Source organism: Hordeum vulgare, chromosome 6H (assembly GCF_904849725.1).
Source record: "Hordeum vulgare subsp. vulgare chromosome 6H, MorexV3_pseudomolecules_assembly, whole genome shotgun sequence".
Lineage (NCBI taxonomy): Eukaryota > Viridiplantae > Streptophyta > Magnoliopsida > Poales > Poaceae > Hordeum > Hordeum vulgare.
In genome coordinates, this window is record NC_058523.1 from 476,373,023 (window position 1) to 476,388,862 (window position 15,840).

General features: G+C 40.7%; 1 protein-coding gene across 1 annotated transcript; it reads right to left on the reverse strand.

The window, feature by feature from the left end:
• Positions 1-566: 566 nt before the first annotated feature.
• Positions 567-14,731, reverse strand: LOC123402407 (clustered mitochondria protein). Its single transcript, XM_045096331.1, has 29 exons — positions 14,411-14,731; positions 13,919-14,172; positions 13,295-13,356; positions 12,761-12,950; positions 12,539-12,670; positions 12,207-12,369; positions 11,322-11,515; positions 11,125-11,226; positions 10,699-10,834; positions 10,499-10,627; positions 8,942-9,296; positions 8,513-8,617; positions 7,724-7,842; positions 6,430-6,538; positions 6,213-6,317; positions 5,604-5,738; positions 5,357-5,527; positions 5,189-5,275; positions 4,488-4,616; positions 4,253-4,366; positions 4,108-4,176; positions 3,715-3,873; positions 3,566-3,622; positions 3,456-3,496; positions 2,947-3,066; positions 2,435-2,744; positions 2,258-2,365; positions 1,982-2,047; positions 567-1,297 (listed from the first exon to the last, which is right to left on the reverse strand). The coding sequence occupies exons 2-29, from the start codon at positions 14,166-14,168 to the stop codon at positions 878-880; spliced, it is 4,137 nt and encodes a 1,378-aa protein (XP_044952266.1). The 5' UTR covers positions 14,169-14,172; positions 14,411-14,731; the 3' UTR covers positions 567-877.
• Between the last annotated feature and the right edge of the window lie 1,109 nt (positions 14,732-15,840).

Consider the following 15,840-nt stretch of genomic DNA (forward strand, 5'->3'; position numbering starts at 1 on the left):
TGGAAGAACTAGGAAAAGGAGGGAAAAAATAGCAATAATTTTATTGTTTGTTGTGTAAGTAAATGTGTAACTACAAATATGAAAAGTTGCATTTTCTTTTTGAAATTTGCAATAATGCGATAGGCAAATAACAGTGGACAAACGACAGAGATTAAACCCGGTACTCCCATGCCAGAGTATGAAATCTCCAGAGAGAATGGATCGTCTCTCCGTCCTCAGTTTTTTAACCAGCACCTTGTTGGTGGCTCAAGCCTGGCGTTCACTTCCACCGTGTGTGATTGTGGTGGTAATAGTAATCTTCGCAACTTGCAGTGCCAGTTTTGTTTAGGATCTTCTCATATTTTGCTACGTAGGACAAGTGGCATTTTTATTCGAAGGAATGTTCTTTGGGAATGCACTGATCGAAGGGGCTGATTTTGAAGCGTTTGTCATTGGATGCAATGAAAGACGTCTGCTTACTGATATAGGATGAAATGAAACAATATATTTTCTGGTGTGCAATCCACGTACGAGGCACAAAAGTAAAGGATAAAAGAAAGAAGAAAAGATATTGACCTTCCTACGGCTCAATAAAACCTTCAACTTGTTAACTTCTGTGCAGCAAACAAATTGGTGTAGCCAGTTTACAGAAATTAGGGCTCAAAAGGATGAGCCATGCAAGGCTTTTATCTCATCAATCAGCAGTACCACCAGAAGAATTTGTCTTCACCCCATTCTCGTTGCTATTATTTTTATTGCACTCATTCTACGAACCCCCACCCCACCACAAATAAAATTACTCTGCCACTATGTGGACGTGACAATCCCTATGGGCCAAAAAATAATCACCCTAGAGGTTCAAAATTGCAAGGAGAAAACAGCCATTGCAGATTCATTTCTATGCCTTCTGCTTCGACTTCTGCTTCTTCAGCTCCAATGACGCACCTAATCCTACTGGGGCTTGACCGTCAGCCTTAGCGGCCAGTCGACTTGCATCCTTAGCCTCCTTTGCGCCATTCAGGGTAGTACCATTGGACTGCGGCACTTCAGATTCAGGTGTCTGAGCATTGGCGGCAGGAGAGGCAGCAGATGCAGATGCAGCAGAGTTGATGAGGTTGAGAATTTGATTGATGTCAGAAACGCTCGCAGCAGGCCCGTTGCGCAGATTAACACCCCTGGCAACGGCTGTTTTTCGGGCTTCTGCGGCCGCCTTAGCAGCACGCTCGTCCCCTCCTCTTCCTCTGTTGACATTTGCTGGTCCATCACCACCAGATTGGATTGCAGCTGCCTTCATTGCTTGGAACAATCCAGGATGAGCCTGCCAGATCGAAAGGTACGGATTTGTTACTACCACCAACTAGGCATGAATTACAAAGGTATAGGTAGGGTATTGACTTGAAAGAAAAAGGCAAAACAAAACAGAAGCATTCTTGGCAGGGAAAAAAGGTGGATCGAACGGTACTCTATGTCCAATAGAACCTCATCTTATACTGCTATATGGAAATAATTCAATCTATTTTTAGAGGTCAAGAGAGCACCAACTCTGTGCATTTGGTTTACATGGTTCGGTTTTCTGGTTTGTTTGGTATTAATATACTTCGGTAAAGACGGTATGAAATTAAGATATGGTTCGGTCTCGGTATATACCAAACCATAATACCAAAGTTGACGCGAACTAGAAAATGACATAAAAACCATAAAATTGGTTCAGTTCATTTATTTTCGGTATGGTTTTTCAGTTCAGTTCTAAAAGGCAGAGGGGTGGGGAATGCACACTGAGCCCTAGCTGCCCATCTACTAAAAATTTACAGCTCAGAGTGCAATATTTTAGTGTTGCTAGCTTCCATATGAAGCTAACAGCCTGAGACCAAACAGATCAAAATAATCATCTCATAGAAGGTTGGGCAATTCAAACCATCCTAGCATTTTGCTGTGGTGCCATTCAAATAAAAATTCCAAGGGTGTAGTAGCAGGACTTGCATGTTGCGCCTAATAAGCTTACCTTCAAGAATTCAACAGCGTTAGCAGAGGGGGCAGTTACCTGGCCTTTTTGCTTCTGCGCAATAACCTGCACACGAAATGAACTTCATCTCCCATTGACAATACAACTAGCTTCAGCATGCAAAGGAAGCAAACTATGCAAAGTAGAAATGGAGCCAAACTTTCCCAAATTTACTATGAAATATGTTGCAATGCAAAAAAGTTGCTACTTTGGGAATGTGCAAGAATCCCTGAACCAAGAGGAAGCAACCATGGGAAATAACTTTTCAGCACATACCTGCTGTTCTCGCTCCTTGAATGTATTCAACCAATTTTCTGAATCTTTTGTTCGTGAATCATCACTCCCTAACTGTTTTACCAGTATATCATGTGTCTTGGTTTCATGCTGCCACCAAAATCAAGTCAGTAAAATTCGTCAAAATGTTATTCTGACAATTATTCCGTCAGAACTAACCTGAACTGAAAGCTTGTATGCACCCATACAGCTGAATGCAATTGCGAGAGCATGATAGCAAACTGCTGTTTGAATATGACCTGGGCCTAAAAGGCGCTCGTTCTTCTTAAGTGCTTCTTGAAGATACCTAAGAGCAGTACTCATATTGCTCGCATCCTGGTACATCATCGCCACGTTTATAAGAGTTGCTGCAACATCCGGATGATCAGGACCAGATGCTAAACTCAGCAACAACAGTGTACGGGACATGTGTCGCAGTGCAAGTTCGGTTTGATTGAGCCCATGATAGAACAAAGCCATGTTACCGTAGCTGAAAATAAGGAAACATAGGATTAAAATCAGATCAGTTGCCATGTGCTGATATCAAAAAGACAATGTTCTAGTACTAACAAGCTCAACACTGCTCCACAAATTTAAACTTGGTGAACAAAGAAGATACCACTACCGCTACAAAAAGGTAGACAACTCATAAATGAATAACAAGCACAAATAAACTAAATGGAAGTACATGCCTGTGGGCTGTATCAGGATGGTCTAGACCAAGGCATCGCTCATTTATGATAAGCTCTCTATGTTGCTGCACAATTGCTCCTGCTGTGTCGCCAGCATGGTACAAAACCATAGCAAGGTACCTTAGGCAAAATAAAACAAAATAAGCACAGTAGGATTTCAATGGAAGTTTGTTCGCAAAAAGAAATTGTTAATAGGTTCACAATAACACAGATAAATTGTTTCAATCAGGAATATTGCTTCATAGGAAATCTTCTTTCTCATTCACTCATCTTCATGGTAACAACTTGCACGTTTGCAGTCAGACATGTGATATCGGAATATATTCTTAACAATGTTTCTCATACTGCTTTATCTAAAGGAACATTTCAAACTGTAAAATTAAAGTAAGCATGATCAACACAACTCTGAAAATTCTGTTCAAGGATGTTTAGGATCTCTACATATGAATTTTCCTGATAAAAGTATATACAAATAAAATAAATCATGTATGCATAAGTTTGTGTGTTACCGGCAACAGTTTGCAGCATCCTTGTGCATGGGACCATTGATCTACAATAAGCAATGACCACGGGTAAATAACAGAAATTCAGAGGATTCTCATGCTAAGATGTATTATACCTGTTGAAGTAGAGAAAAAGCTTCAGAAAATAGTCCATACGCCTCATTTAGAGTTCCCTGAAATGCATGAACAAGAATTTGCAAAATTCATATATTGAAATACTAACCAGGTACAAGTCAGTTAAAATAAGACAGTACAGGAAATATACCTCAGCCATCCGGATTTTCCCAGCTTCCATAAGCTTCCTTGCATCAGTACAGGTAGGAACTGAGTGCTTAACAACTGGTTGGAGATTCAAGATATCTGAAGATTGGAATGGAGCAGTAGAATGCAGATCGTATTTGCGAGCGGCAATTGTTATTCCCACCTATTAAACGAAGAATGTTTGGTTTGTCAAACAAATTATATGTCACCATAATTTTGACAGGCGCTATATACTACTCCTATGTGGGACATGATTCTAAAAGCGGGTCAACATTTTGTAAAAAGTAAGTGCCGAAAAGAGCAATGGAAGCTCATAACAACATGAAATTTTCTGTCAAGACCAAACCAAGCATCATCCGACAAATATAATTATCATGTAAGTCTGAACGTAGCTAACCTTCTGGCAAAGATTGCGGAGAACAGCAACTCTTTTAGCCCCAGCCCTCGCATCATCTGGCGCTTCAAACTAAATAAACGAAGTCCATGAGTCATGGTGTTCAATAAACAAACTGAAAACATAAAGAAATAGTAACTGCCCATACCTGGTATTTATGTTTCGCGAACTCCTTAATGTCAGACCAAACTCCGTCAGATGTTAGCTGGGAATATGCAGATTGACCCTTTTTTGAAGAAGCTGATTGACTTGATTTCTGGCCCTAACATATGGAATGCAGTTTTTATACCAGCAAAAGGTTAAACAATAATAAACTAAGCTCCAGGTAAAGTTCCACAGTGCATAGCAACATTCCCAGGACTGCTTGTGATTGGATAGCATACCTTCTGGGTTTTCGACTGCGGACTGCCAGTACCTTTTGTTGCAACAGCCAAAACTTTGCCAAAAAAACAATTCAAGAAATGAGCAACAGCAGGTGCAATATTATGGTCCGGGCTTTGCCTCAGTATGTCCTGGGGTAGCAAGAGTGCATGATGGTTAATAAAATAATACTCTAATACCATAATTGAGTTGAACATAACAACAAATTAAAAAGCTGCGATTTTGAGATTTCTATGAGAAAAAATTACATGTGACTAATCATCTTATAACATAACATAACTATGTGTTGTAAGATAACCCATAGTGTGGATATCACAGCCGTATGAGTGTTGCAATAACTTAATACTAAATTGTGCTCCAGACATGAAGATGGCCATTCGTAGGAGTTTAAGTAACGATGTCTTGTTCACTACTGCTTTCTTTTACAGGTTTTCACCTCCATAGCAAGAAAGTCAACTCACACTTTAAATAGTATTCACTTAACAATTGGTTCAGATTTACTAACTTCTTTTAGTAATAGACAGCTCATGGTAAAAAAAGACAAGAAATAGCCAGCTGCAGTTGTAAAAGGACAAATGAACCGCATTGAAAATGCTTTGGGGAAGTAAAAACTACCATAGCAGGAAACAATCTCTAATGTTGTAAACTGTTTGATGTCACAAATAAACAGCTACGTCTAGCATAAACAGGATAGGAACAGCACCTTGACAACATGCTTTGCAGACCTAACAATTATCTCAGCCGAAAATAAGTCCCACAAATGTGGCAGATCCTTGATCATGCCTGCAACCTGAGAAACGGATTATTTTAGGAACATAAAAATGCTATGCAATGTTTTCACAATCAACTGTATCAGTCCAAAGAGACTCACTTTGCCCAGATACCTAACGTTTATTCCATTGCTATGCAGCACATCAGTTAAAGTTTGACCATCCATAGGAGAGACATCAAGAGAGCAAAGATCCTGAACAAACTTTGGGATCACCGTATCTAGCAGATACGAACCAACCTTTTTAACCAAAGCTTCATCTGCTTCAATCTCCTAAGAACATTGAAGAGCACGATCTTTTCAAGTTGCAACAGCAGCAAAACAAATAAAGGGTAGGTATTAAACTCACCTCAGGACTGCCAGCAAGCTTGTACTCCGTAAATACATTTGGATTGAAAAGAATTTCATCAGTTGAGTCGTTACTTTCGGCAGGTGCAGAAGCAGGGCCTTCATCAGACTTGTCATTTTCCTCCACAGAAGCAGCCTGAAATATCAGCAATAAGATTCTAGCGACCATACAAGCAACAATATCATATTCTTTCTATTAAAATTTAGGCCCTTTCCCTTTCAATGGATGAGTGCACAAAGCCATCCAAGTTCTCAAACTTTGCATACAAAATGGAAAGGCAAAAGTAATTTTTTCTGTTTCGAAGGAACAAAACAAAGAGACCTAATTTCCAGTTATTGATTAAAAAAGCATGCTAATTGGCTCAATTTGGAGAAAGACGGACTGATTCTATTCTTTCAGTCCTGCATCAGCTGCTATCTGCTTTGGGTTCTTATTACACATTTCATTTGGATCATCATTACATTTCATTATTACTTATGTGCCCTTCTGTACTTAATTTTATTATTGGCGTATTCTGAGCAGGGCCCTCCATTCATGACAAAGAAAAATGTATGCTAATCTTCCCTAAGCAAGAGTAGAATATACAGTGAGAATAGTTTCTGCACAAACCGTAGTATCAGAAGCCCTGACATGTTGGTCATCAGATTCTTGCCCATTCAATTCTGTGGGAACATCCGGAACTTTCTGCGTAGGGGATTTCTTTATGGATTCAGCCTACCCAATTCAACAGAATTAGATAGTTATATTTATCCATGAAATAAAACATGCAGCAATGGAACATAGGATCTTTTAATTTTACAAAACCAAAGCTAAGTCATCAGCTGACCTCAACAAATGAGGCTACAAGCTCAGGTCTCAACACACAGAAACGGTGCTGCAGTCCAATGTAGTTAGCATCTCGAGGAGTCACTCTCATCAGATCCAAAATATAATGCCTACAGTGGGGAGAAGCCAAACAACAGCATGAAACAAAACTATTGGACCACATGAAAATACTTAACTGTCGGGGTAACACACAAGTGATGTGTCATGACAAAAGCAAGAGAAACAAATCAGAGAACTCGGACAGTTTAGGCATGTGATGATGCAAAGTGGATCGGATCAAAAACACTCGCTAATAGGATATTTACATGTTCAACAATTCAAAACAAAAAGTCTAGAAAGGGGCTAATTAGCACCACAACATTGTGAACTGGCACAAGTAGGGAAAACCACCCTTGGGAATTGTTACTATTATGACCGGTTTTACAAGCTTAAAGCTGTTGAGTGGCTCTTTTTTCTCACGAATTATGTGGTAAAAGAGGTAAATCCCAGGGTGAAATCTGTTTCTCTTTCTTGAAAAAGGCAAACCTCAGGAAAACAACATTGGAGATCTTTGACAGTTCATGCATGTGCTAATCAGGTTCGACGTTGGAGATCTTTGACAGTTCATGCATGTGCTAATCAGGTTCACACCTGGCCAGAATGGGATATTTACATGTTCAACAATTCAAAATAAAAAGTCTAGAAAGGGGCTAATTAGCACCACAACATTGTGAACTAGCACAAGTAGGCAAAACCACCCTTGGGAATGATTACTATTATGACCGGTTTTACAAGCTTAAGCTGTTGAGTGGCTCTTTTTTCTCACGAGTTATGTGGTAAAAGAGGTAAATCCCAGGGTGAGATCTGTTTTTCTTTCTTGAAGAAGGCAAACCTAAGGAAAACAACGTTGGAGATCTTTGACAGTTCATGCATGTGCTAATCAGGTTCACACCTGACCAGAATGGACCCCTATTAGGCTTTTTACATGTGTATAATGTTTCTAATCAACCAATCTAGCCAACAAAGAACCTTTAAGAAACTACTCCCTCCGTTCCAAAATATAAGACCTTTTAGGAATTCCACTAGGAGACTACATACGAAGCAAAATGAGTGAATCTGTACTCTAAAATATGTCTATGTACATCCGTATGTAATTTATAGTGCAATCTCTAAAAGGTCTTATATTTAGGAACGGAGGGAGTACAAAAGAAGGCAACCTTTAAGAAACTACAATAGAAGGCAACAGTTGCAAAGCATTTAATTTATCAATGGAAACTAGTAAAAGAATCGATGTTTAACCTCAAAATAAGAATTACCTGTCATCGCTACCAACAATTCCCTTGCATTCAACTGTAGCAGCTAATTTTACAGGATTGCCAGAACCATCCAAAACCACATGCTCCTTCACATGGAGTCGCTTTGCAGCCTCAACTACCTAACAGAGCGGATCTTACTTTAGATGTCAAACGAAGATATCATCATGAAATAAGAATATCCAAATATTTCTCCCTTCCACAAATACTTCAGGTATCATGTACGATAGCTGAATCTTTCAAAACTTGCATATGTAATTTTTACACTGGCATTTCACACGAAAATCAAGCGCGCACAACTTAGCTAAACCACTGACATTACAAAAAGTGCACTTCAACAGAAAATCAATTGTGCACAAGTCAGACAAAGCTGTACATCATTGTGAAACGTGGATACGGCAACGAGCGTGCCAGGTGAATTAGTTGAATGTTAAGCAACTAAACATTAACTAACATAACAACTAGTGTGACAGGTGAATTAGTAGAAAGTAGAACACAAGACCATGGAAATAGTGTTTCAGCCAGCCATATTAAGAACTGAGCCTCAGATAAGAATAACAAACCAGTAAGCATCCTACCATTAGTTAGTTATAACTTAAAAGCAACTAAACAATAACTAACATAACACGACAACCAGCATATTTGAACAACCAACTGACAGCAGCACAGCACAACTGAATTCCTGTCTGAACTGGGAGGTATGGAGGTAGTGAAAAACGATGAACAGTCAACAGACATAAGAAGTTCGACCGTAATACAACATATAAAACCGTCCAGAAGATGATGGCTCACCTTTGCATGGAATGACTCGTTCCAAGATATCTTCTTGCCATTATCAACAGAACCATACAGAAGGGAGTCAGACTTGTCTCCTTGAAGAATACCAGGTATGATACTCTACAAATCCAGTACAATAGTACAAGTTACATTCATATATAAGTAAGACTTTGCATCGCAAAGAAGTACAGAGGAAATGATAAGGTGGCTCAAACATGGATATATGTGGAAAAAAATACAAAATGCTATTATGAAGATCTTCATATAATCTGCATATTTCTACATTGAATCACCTTTTTCACGGCATCTACTAATCCAGCAAATATAACTCAAGTATTAATAACCTTATAAGAAGAACCAACAGCACTTCAGGCGTGCAAAAAAAAAAAAATGGAACCCAGTGGTATAGCAGAAGAGCATGATGTAAATGTTTCTTGCACATACCTGAGCTACAACCCTGTGACCTCTGTAATCAATTATTGCCATGGCAAGATTGTAAAGCCCAGAAATATCAGCTTCTTGGTAAGATTTCGTTCCTTTCAAGTCATTATTAGCAGAAGCATAGGTCGCCTGCTCACTGTCTGCTATTTGTGCCTCTGTAGGTCCTTCCAAAACACTGTTAGGCTCTTCAGTTTTTGAACCAGGTGCTACGCCAGAAACTGCCTTGGCACCCAAATCAGGTGAGGGGACTGGCGTACTTCTGCTAGAACCATTTTGGCAATCTGGCTTTTGGTCCTTTGAGATTTGCTCATAGTCAGAGTCAACAGCAAAACTGAAGAAAATGTTGTTGTGGACATACCTAAAATGTATAGGAGCAGATGTAAGCATCTCCAAAAGGAACTGAAGCTAATCAATCAACAACCAGTCAAGCCACTCAAACAGAGATGGTGGCATCTGAAACTAAGCAGTTATAGATGAAACTGACGATCTATAAAGTATGTGAGTGCGTTGAGCTAGAAGAAGCAGACTGGTTGTTGACACAGCCAGCTCCAGGTAACTACTGTAAATGCTTACACTCAAATCTGCTAGGTACCTACATGATATTCTAAGTGGGGCATCATAGTTCAAGAAAGCACTAGGCGTTAATTGTGCGTTTTGCCACCGCATTGCACTTTTCTGACCAAAGCGATTAAGCGCAGTTATGCGCTAGGCTTTTTGCTATCGCCTAGAGCCTAGGCACACTTAAGCGCTCGCTTAGGCGCGCCTTTTTAAACTATGCGGGGCATATTAATCAGTGGTGTGCTTTTTGAACTTGTGACTAGGCAACATCATGAGAAATCCCAACAAGATCCATTCGGTAAACTTGGATGACAGATTTAAGTAGCCTTGAGGACGGACCAGAAGATGAGCATTTTACAAATAATCCCTCCGATCACACAGCAATCTCACAATCTCAGCTTTTCCGAAACCAAATGCAACCAAGTTTCATCCAATGGTCACATGTCATGTGACCTTAACCAACTATGGGTTTGCATTCAATAATCCCCACACGGATCACATACAAATATTGTTCACATGCTTGAATAACAATGTAAAATAGATGACAAGTTCCCAAACTTGATGCTTGTCAATGTAAAATAGATGACAAGTTTCCCAAAATTGATTCTTGTCTATAGCTTGTAGTCATCAGTCTCCTTGAAACACTCGTTTTTCTTGTCGAGGTTGGAGGGAATGATTGAAGCATGAATTAGTTGAGGAGATAGAAACCCTTTTTTGCGGGAGATGGGAGAGGGGACAGAAACCCTTGACACAACAAGCTTTTCATTTGTTATTGGCTACCTTCGAAGTTAAAACAAAGTGCCAAAAGATTCAGATTCTAAATCATAATTAAGAAGCATGATAGCTAGACACACATATACCCTTATCACAGCCATCCCACCCTTATTCCTTCAATACCACATTATACCATGATATCAAGCAGTCTGACTTCAAATCAGAAAAGAGAAACAAAGTCATGTGGGAGTTATTTGGCAAACAGTGTGAGATTTGAGCTTTACTCACATATGAAAACACTCTGGATCAGTTGGATTGATTGGAGGTATACATCTATTGATGACACCGACTGCTCCTTTTACAGCAGCATCAACAAAATCGCATGTCACTTTATAGAGTGCTCTGCCTCGCAATATCCTAAAATATCCAGAAAAAATATGTCATCATGGTTTATAGGCAACAAAGATCATGAAATGGTAAGTAAGTACCTTTCTTGAGGATTGGCATGAGGAAACTCTCGGCATGACTGCAATTCTTCATTCCAGTCTCTCTGCACCCCAATCAACTCGGTACCATATGACAGCACAACAGAATCCTCAGCCCTGGCTGAGTCCCTTCTATGTTCTGTTGTACATAGAAATGTGGACGTGTGTTAAGTTCAATATAACATAGTATTACCAAAATGATGAATAAATCAACATGGAGCCATCCAAAATTATTAATTATTCACCATGGCAAACAAGATAATATCCAGAATTATTAATCAACATATGTGTTAATTAACATAGTCCCTTTTATGACTTGTTAAAACAGAAATGAGAGTGAGAACTTCCTAGGCTTAGACAAACCTGACCACTTTTTGAAGATATAGACAATAATATGGCAAGCATGGGAGAATATACTGAGAAAGTTACCTGGCACGGGGTGAGCTCCCAACCAAGAAGTCACTGGGAGCAAGGCCTGAACATTCTCAAAAGGATGGGCCGATGCTTTGCGGTCCAATATTTCGCGAAAGCCTTCAAAAAAATTGTCCAAGCGTCACTATAGACAGATGAAATACTACCGAGGGCCAGCAAAATTAGCCATACAAACTCTAGAATAAACACAAAACCTTTCTTAAACTTGGCACTAATTTTTTGTAGCAGGCCAACTAAAGTGCTGGCTTCGTGAGATTGTTTCAAAGGTCTTGAATCCAAAACACTTCCATTGCTAGCATTCACATAGAAAGATTTGGAGTTCCCTGTGATGCAGTGTTTGCTTCCTTCTAATGTAACAACATCAATATAGATGAGATCCCCATGTAACCTATAGAAACCATCAGTGCTTGTTAGTTCCTCGACAACCAAATAGCAGGGGGCCCTTATATACAAAGCAGTTATATTAACAGACAGATCCTCACTGAGGGAAAATTACACAGAAAAATGATGCTTCAAATAAAAGCTCAATGGATAATAGCAAACTAGAGGATTTTCAATAGTATAACCATATACAAATCAATATAATCCAGTATAGAAAGAATAATCAACCAAAGATGCAGGTGGAGAGACAAGGCCAGTAAATATTAAGAATTGACAGCAGGGATGATACCTTTTAGTACATCAGTGGAACTTTAACGGGATGGAACTGGTATAGATGGTACAACTTATAGTTACAGAAAGATCCTAAACTCTCTCATGTTTTCCCCATTCTCCCTAGCCCCTAACATGCCGCTAGCACTATGCAGGATTCCTGAATTGTTGGAGGAGTGTGTGCAAAGTACTAGCATGACAAGAAAACCATCATGGTCATGTTCAATTGCAAATGACAAATTCAAGTTGACCATTCCCGTAGTTCTATATATACAAACCTACTTGTTCAGTCACTCCAGCTTCAAAAGCAATGTAGCTTAACCAGCCTATCATATGAGAATCCAGAGCGCTGATGTTTTGAACAATGGTTCTACCGAAGATACTCCAAAATAATGTGACAAGGATGTAATCACAATCAGAAGAGTTACCTCCTATAACTTGGTGGAGGATTGAATGATGAAAAAACAATGCTGTCCACACATTTGATTTCTGCTGGTGCAGATGCCAGCAAATTAGTAAGAGCTACAGTAGTATCCTCCATGAAATTCAAACCATCAAGCTCCTGGTGAGCGGTTTTTGTTTTTCCTGCATCTACAGGGGAAAGCAAATAAGATCTACATCAACGACAGGTTGAATTAAGACTTGTGCACAAATCATAGTACTACTAAGTAAAATTGCAGTTGGCGCCTCAACTAGCAGAGAGTATTATCAGTAAACATACGGCATCAAAGAAGGAAAAATCTCCACATGGTATTAGTACCTGAATTTTTTGCCTGTGCGGACTCCTGCTGCAAAGCTAGGGATGTCGATAGTGAGACATGAAGACTAGAAAGAGAGAGCAATTCCCGGACACGGCGGAGATGCGACCTAATAGACCTCTCATCATATGTTGCTGAAAGAAACATTATTTTCAGCCCCATCGTATCAAATAGTTAAACCAACAACAAAAATGGATAATTTGCATAACTGCATGTATACATACCAGCAACCATCTCCAACGAACAGCCACCAGCAGTTATATCTGCAATCTCAGAAATTTCATTGTAGTCCTCTAACTGGTGTGTTGAGCCATCTTTAGTATGCAATATCAAATCATAGCATGTGTAGAAGCAAGTTTCAGGAGCGTCCAAGAGGAATTGTTTGACATCAATGACAGAATCTCCAGGGCTTAGCTGCATATGCAATAGCACTATATGAATTAAAAAAAAATCCTAGTCCATGTTTCCAATACTCTATGGCGGTTTCAACAGCTTGGCCTCAAAACAAGCCACTTCGGAAATTAAAATATTAAATATAGGTATGAAAATGAAAATATTATATTACGAACATACATCAAACTAGTAGAGTAGTAGTAACATTTTCATATGAACAGTCACCAATCAAAATAGTTTTGCGCATATAAGCAGTCAGAGTAAAGAAATTTGTCCACCTAAATTCTAAAATATAAATCCCATTTGTTCTGGTAAGAGGCTGTAAAATCCAAAGAGGTAAAGAGAATACGATTTTTTACACTAACCTGCAGCTCCAGCTTTTCACCTGATTGCGTCTTAACAGAGACAGGGTATAGATGAAGCTCTCCTGCTTGACACAAAATGTTTCTTTGTTAAAAGAGTCGAACATCCAGAAGAAAGAATAACAATTAAGAGAATGCTGAAGCGCATATAGTCTTCAAGGTGCATGAAATGAAAACTTCACATGCTGATGACAGGCTAACTAGAATGAACTTGCAAACAATGCTACTGGCCAAGTGCAACTGAAGACATATAATCATAGCCAACTGTTAGTTCCAGGGACAGGTTTCTGCCAAATGTAATGCCTATCCAGTATCACTAGTTTTACAATCGTCAGCCATCACTAAATTAAGCACAGTTAAATACAGCAGCATGCAGCATGTTATTCATTCAGCCTGGGAAATCACACGCACAAAATCTAGCCTTGATCTAGATTACTTCATCACTAAAAAAACATGTGTCAGTTGGATACTTGTAACTGCCTAATGTTCTTATCTGCAACCATTAATGTCCAAAAACAAAAGGACACGACTTTATGAACCTATACATGAGAAAATACCGCATTTCCAAGTCTTCATATAGAATAAATACACTATATCGATGTGACATAAACAGGTGGTTGTCCTCACCTTCAGCTGGCTTCTCTGCAGCTTGTGCGGCCTCGGCCGCACCCCCCTCCTCCTTCTCCACGTCCGCCGCAGCGACTGCCTCGCCAGCAGAGGCGACCTCGGCAGCAGGGGCATCGGTCACTTCCCCGTTCTCGGGCTTGGCCTCCTCCACCACATCAGTGACCGGCACCGCCGGCTCCACCGAGACGGCATCCTGGCTGGCGGCCTGTGCCTTGGCCTTGTTCCTCGCACCCTTGGACTTGCCCGCCATATTCCTGCAACAAGCCAAAAAGCAGCGCCGCCGCCAAATCTCAATCAGTCAGTCAAAAACCCCGCCGCAGCCGGCAACGCGGACAAAACACGGCAATTCTCCCGGCTAAACCCCGTCCATCCATCCAGACCAGGGCGCCACGCGGGCGCGCCGATCTGGGGCGGAATCAAAACCCTAAACCCTCGCGCGCCGACGAGGCGGCCGCCCGCACGCACGCACGCGCGCGCGGATGGGACGCGTACCTGCCGCCCGCGGAGGCGCCGCGGAAGCCTCGGCACCACCAGGGGAAGGGAGGGGAGGGGGAGAGGAGAGGCGGCGCGAGGCGGAGGGCGAGACGGGGACGATTGGCTTGTGGAGGCGAGGGGCTGTTTGGGTAAAATAAAAGAGGGGGTGGGGTGGGGTGGGGTGGGAGTGGGGAGGCGGATGCCGTCGCCGGCCGCTCCTTTTTATACGGGCGAGCGGCCCCTCCTGATCCCCCGCGGGCGCTGCGCTCTGCTGCTGGCCTCTGGCCTCTGGGTGAGGCGGCTCCTTGAGTTTTTCTTACTCCTCGCGCACGCACGCACGGCCCGGAGGTGATATTTCGGCGTCTGGTGTGCGGGGTAGTTTGGGCATGGCCTGCGTCGGGGGCGGCTCCGGCGTGGGATCTCGGGGGTGGTTAGGGTTTTGCCAAGGGTTTAGGCGGCCCTAAGCCACATAATTACAGTGTCGTGATTTGCTAATTACCAATGGACAACCAGAGTACTACCATAATCGGCAATCAATTGACCAAATCAATGCACACAATTGATTCTAATGGCCAAAATTTAGGGGTCTTGTTTCCAAGGTTGTGAAAAGTTGCACATGGAGAGGCACAATTTTACGTGCGGAGGATATCTAGCATTTCTTTTCCATTCATTTCGGACGAAGAGCTTTGGCACCAGCTGAGCCGTAGGCCCTACAATAGATTATGGTAATTTGGATTATGAAGATAGATTATATAAACAGGTTTATAAAATAATTTAGGTGAACATGTTTGGGACGAGATTATATAAACTGTAATTCAGGTTTTACATTGCATAATGACATGTATGTCGTATGCATGCTAAGGAGAAAAAAGGAGGAGGATGGCGTGGCAGAAATTAATAATTACCTTCAACTTTACAAGGATAGTGGGTCATTAGTAATCAATAATCTGATTTTATCTCGGATGGAGTAGATTAATAAATTTTCATGTAGTTTTTATAATCTGCTCCTACAACATAATTTGTCATATTTGAAAACAGTATAGATTATAGAAATTGGATTATCGTAATCTGAATGGTTCCAAACATGACCTTAGTGAGTTATAGATGAAGTAATCGGTCTAGTTCAGCGGTGCTGAAGGGTATTTGTTGGGTCCCAACAATCATATGATACACTTACTTGAGTTGAGTCTACATTAAGTTATCGTGGCGTCATATTATTACTTATGGTGACTTCAATAACGCCGACTCGTGGTGAAATTATTTCGGCGGTTAGTAAATGCTTGTTGTTCATTCTCGTTATCAGAAAACTCTTCTAAAGCCAGCTCACTTCCGTTGGGTCTACATTAAGTTATCGTGGCATTATACTATTACTTATGGTGGCTCCCATGACGACGACTCGTGGTGAAATTATTTCGGCGGTTAGTAAATGATTGTTGTTCGTACTCGCT

Coding starts and splice junctions, on each gene's coding strand:
- LOC123402407 (XM_045096331.1), bottom strand. CDS start 14,168: ATGGCGGGCAAGTCCAAGGGTGCGAGGAACAAGGCCAAGGCACAGGCC. Junction 12,951..13,294: donor GTGAAAAGCTGGAGCTGCAG/GTTAGTGTAAAA, acceptor TTGCATATGCAG/CTAAGCCCTGGAGATTCTGT. Junction 5,739..6,212: donor TCAGGGCTTCTGATACTACG/GTTTGTGCAGAA, acceptor CTGATATTTCAG/GCTGCTTCTGTGGAGGAAAA.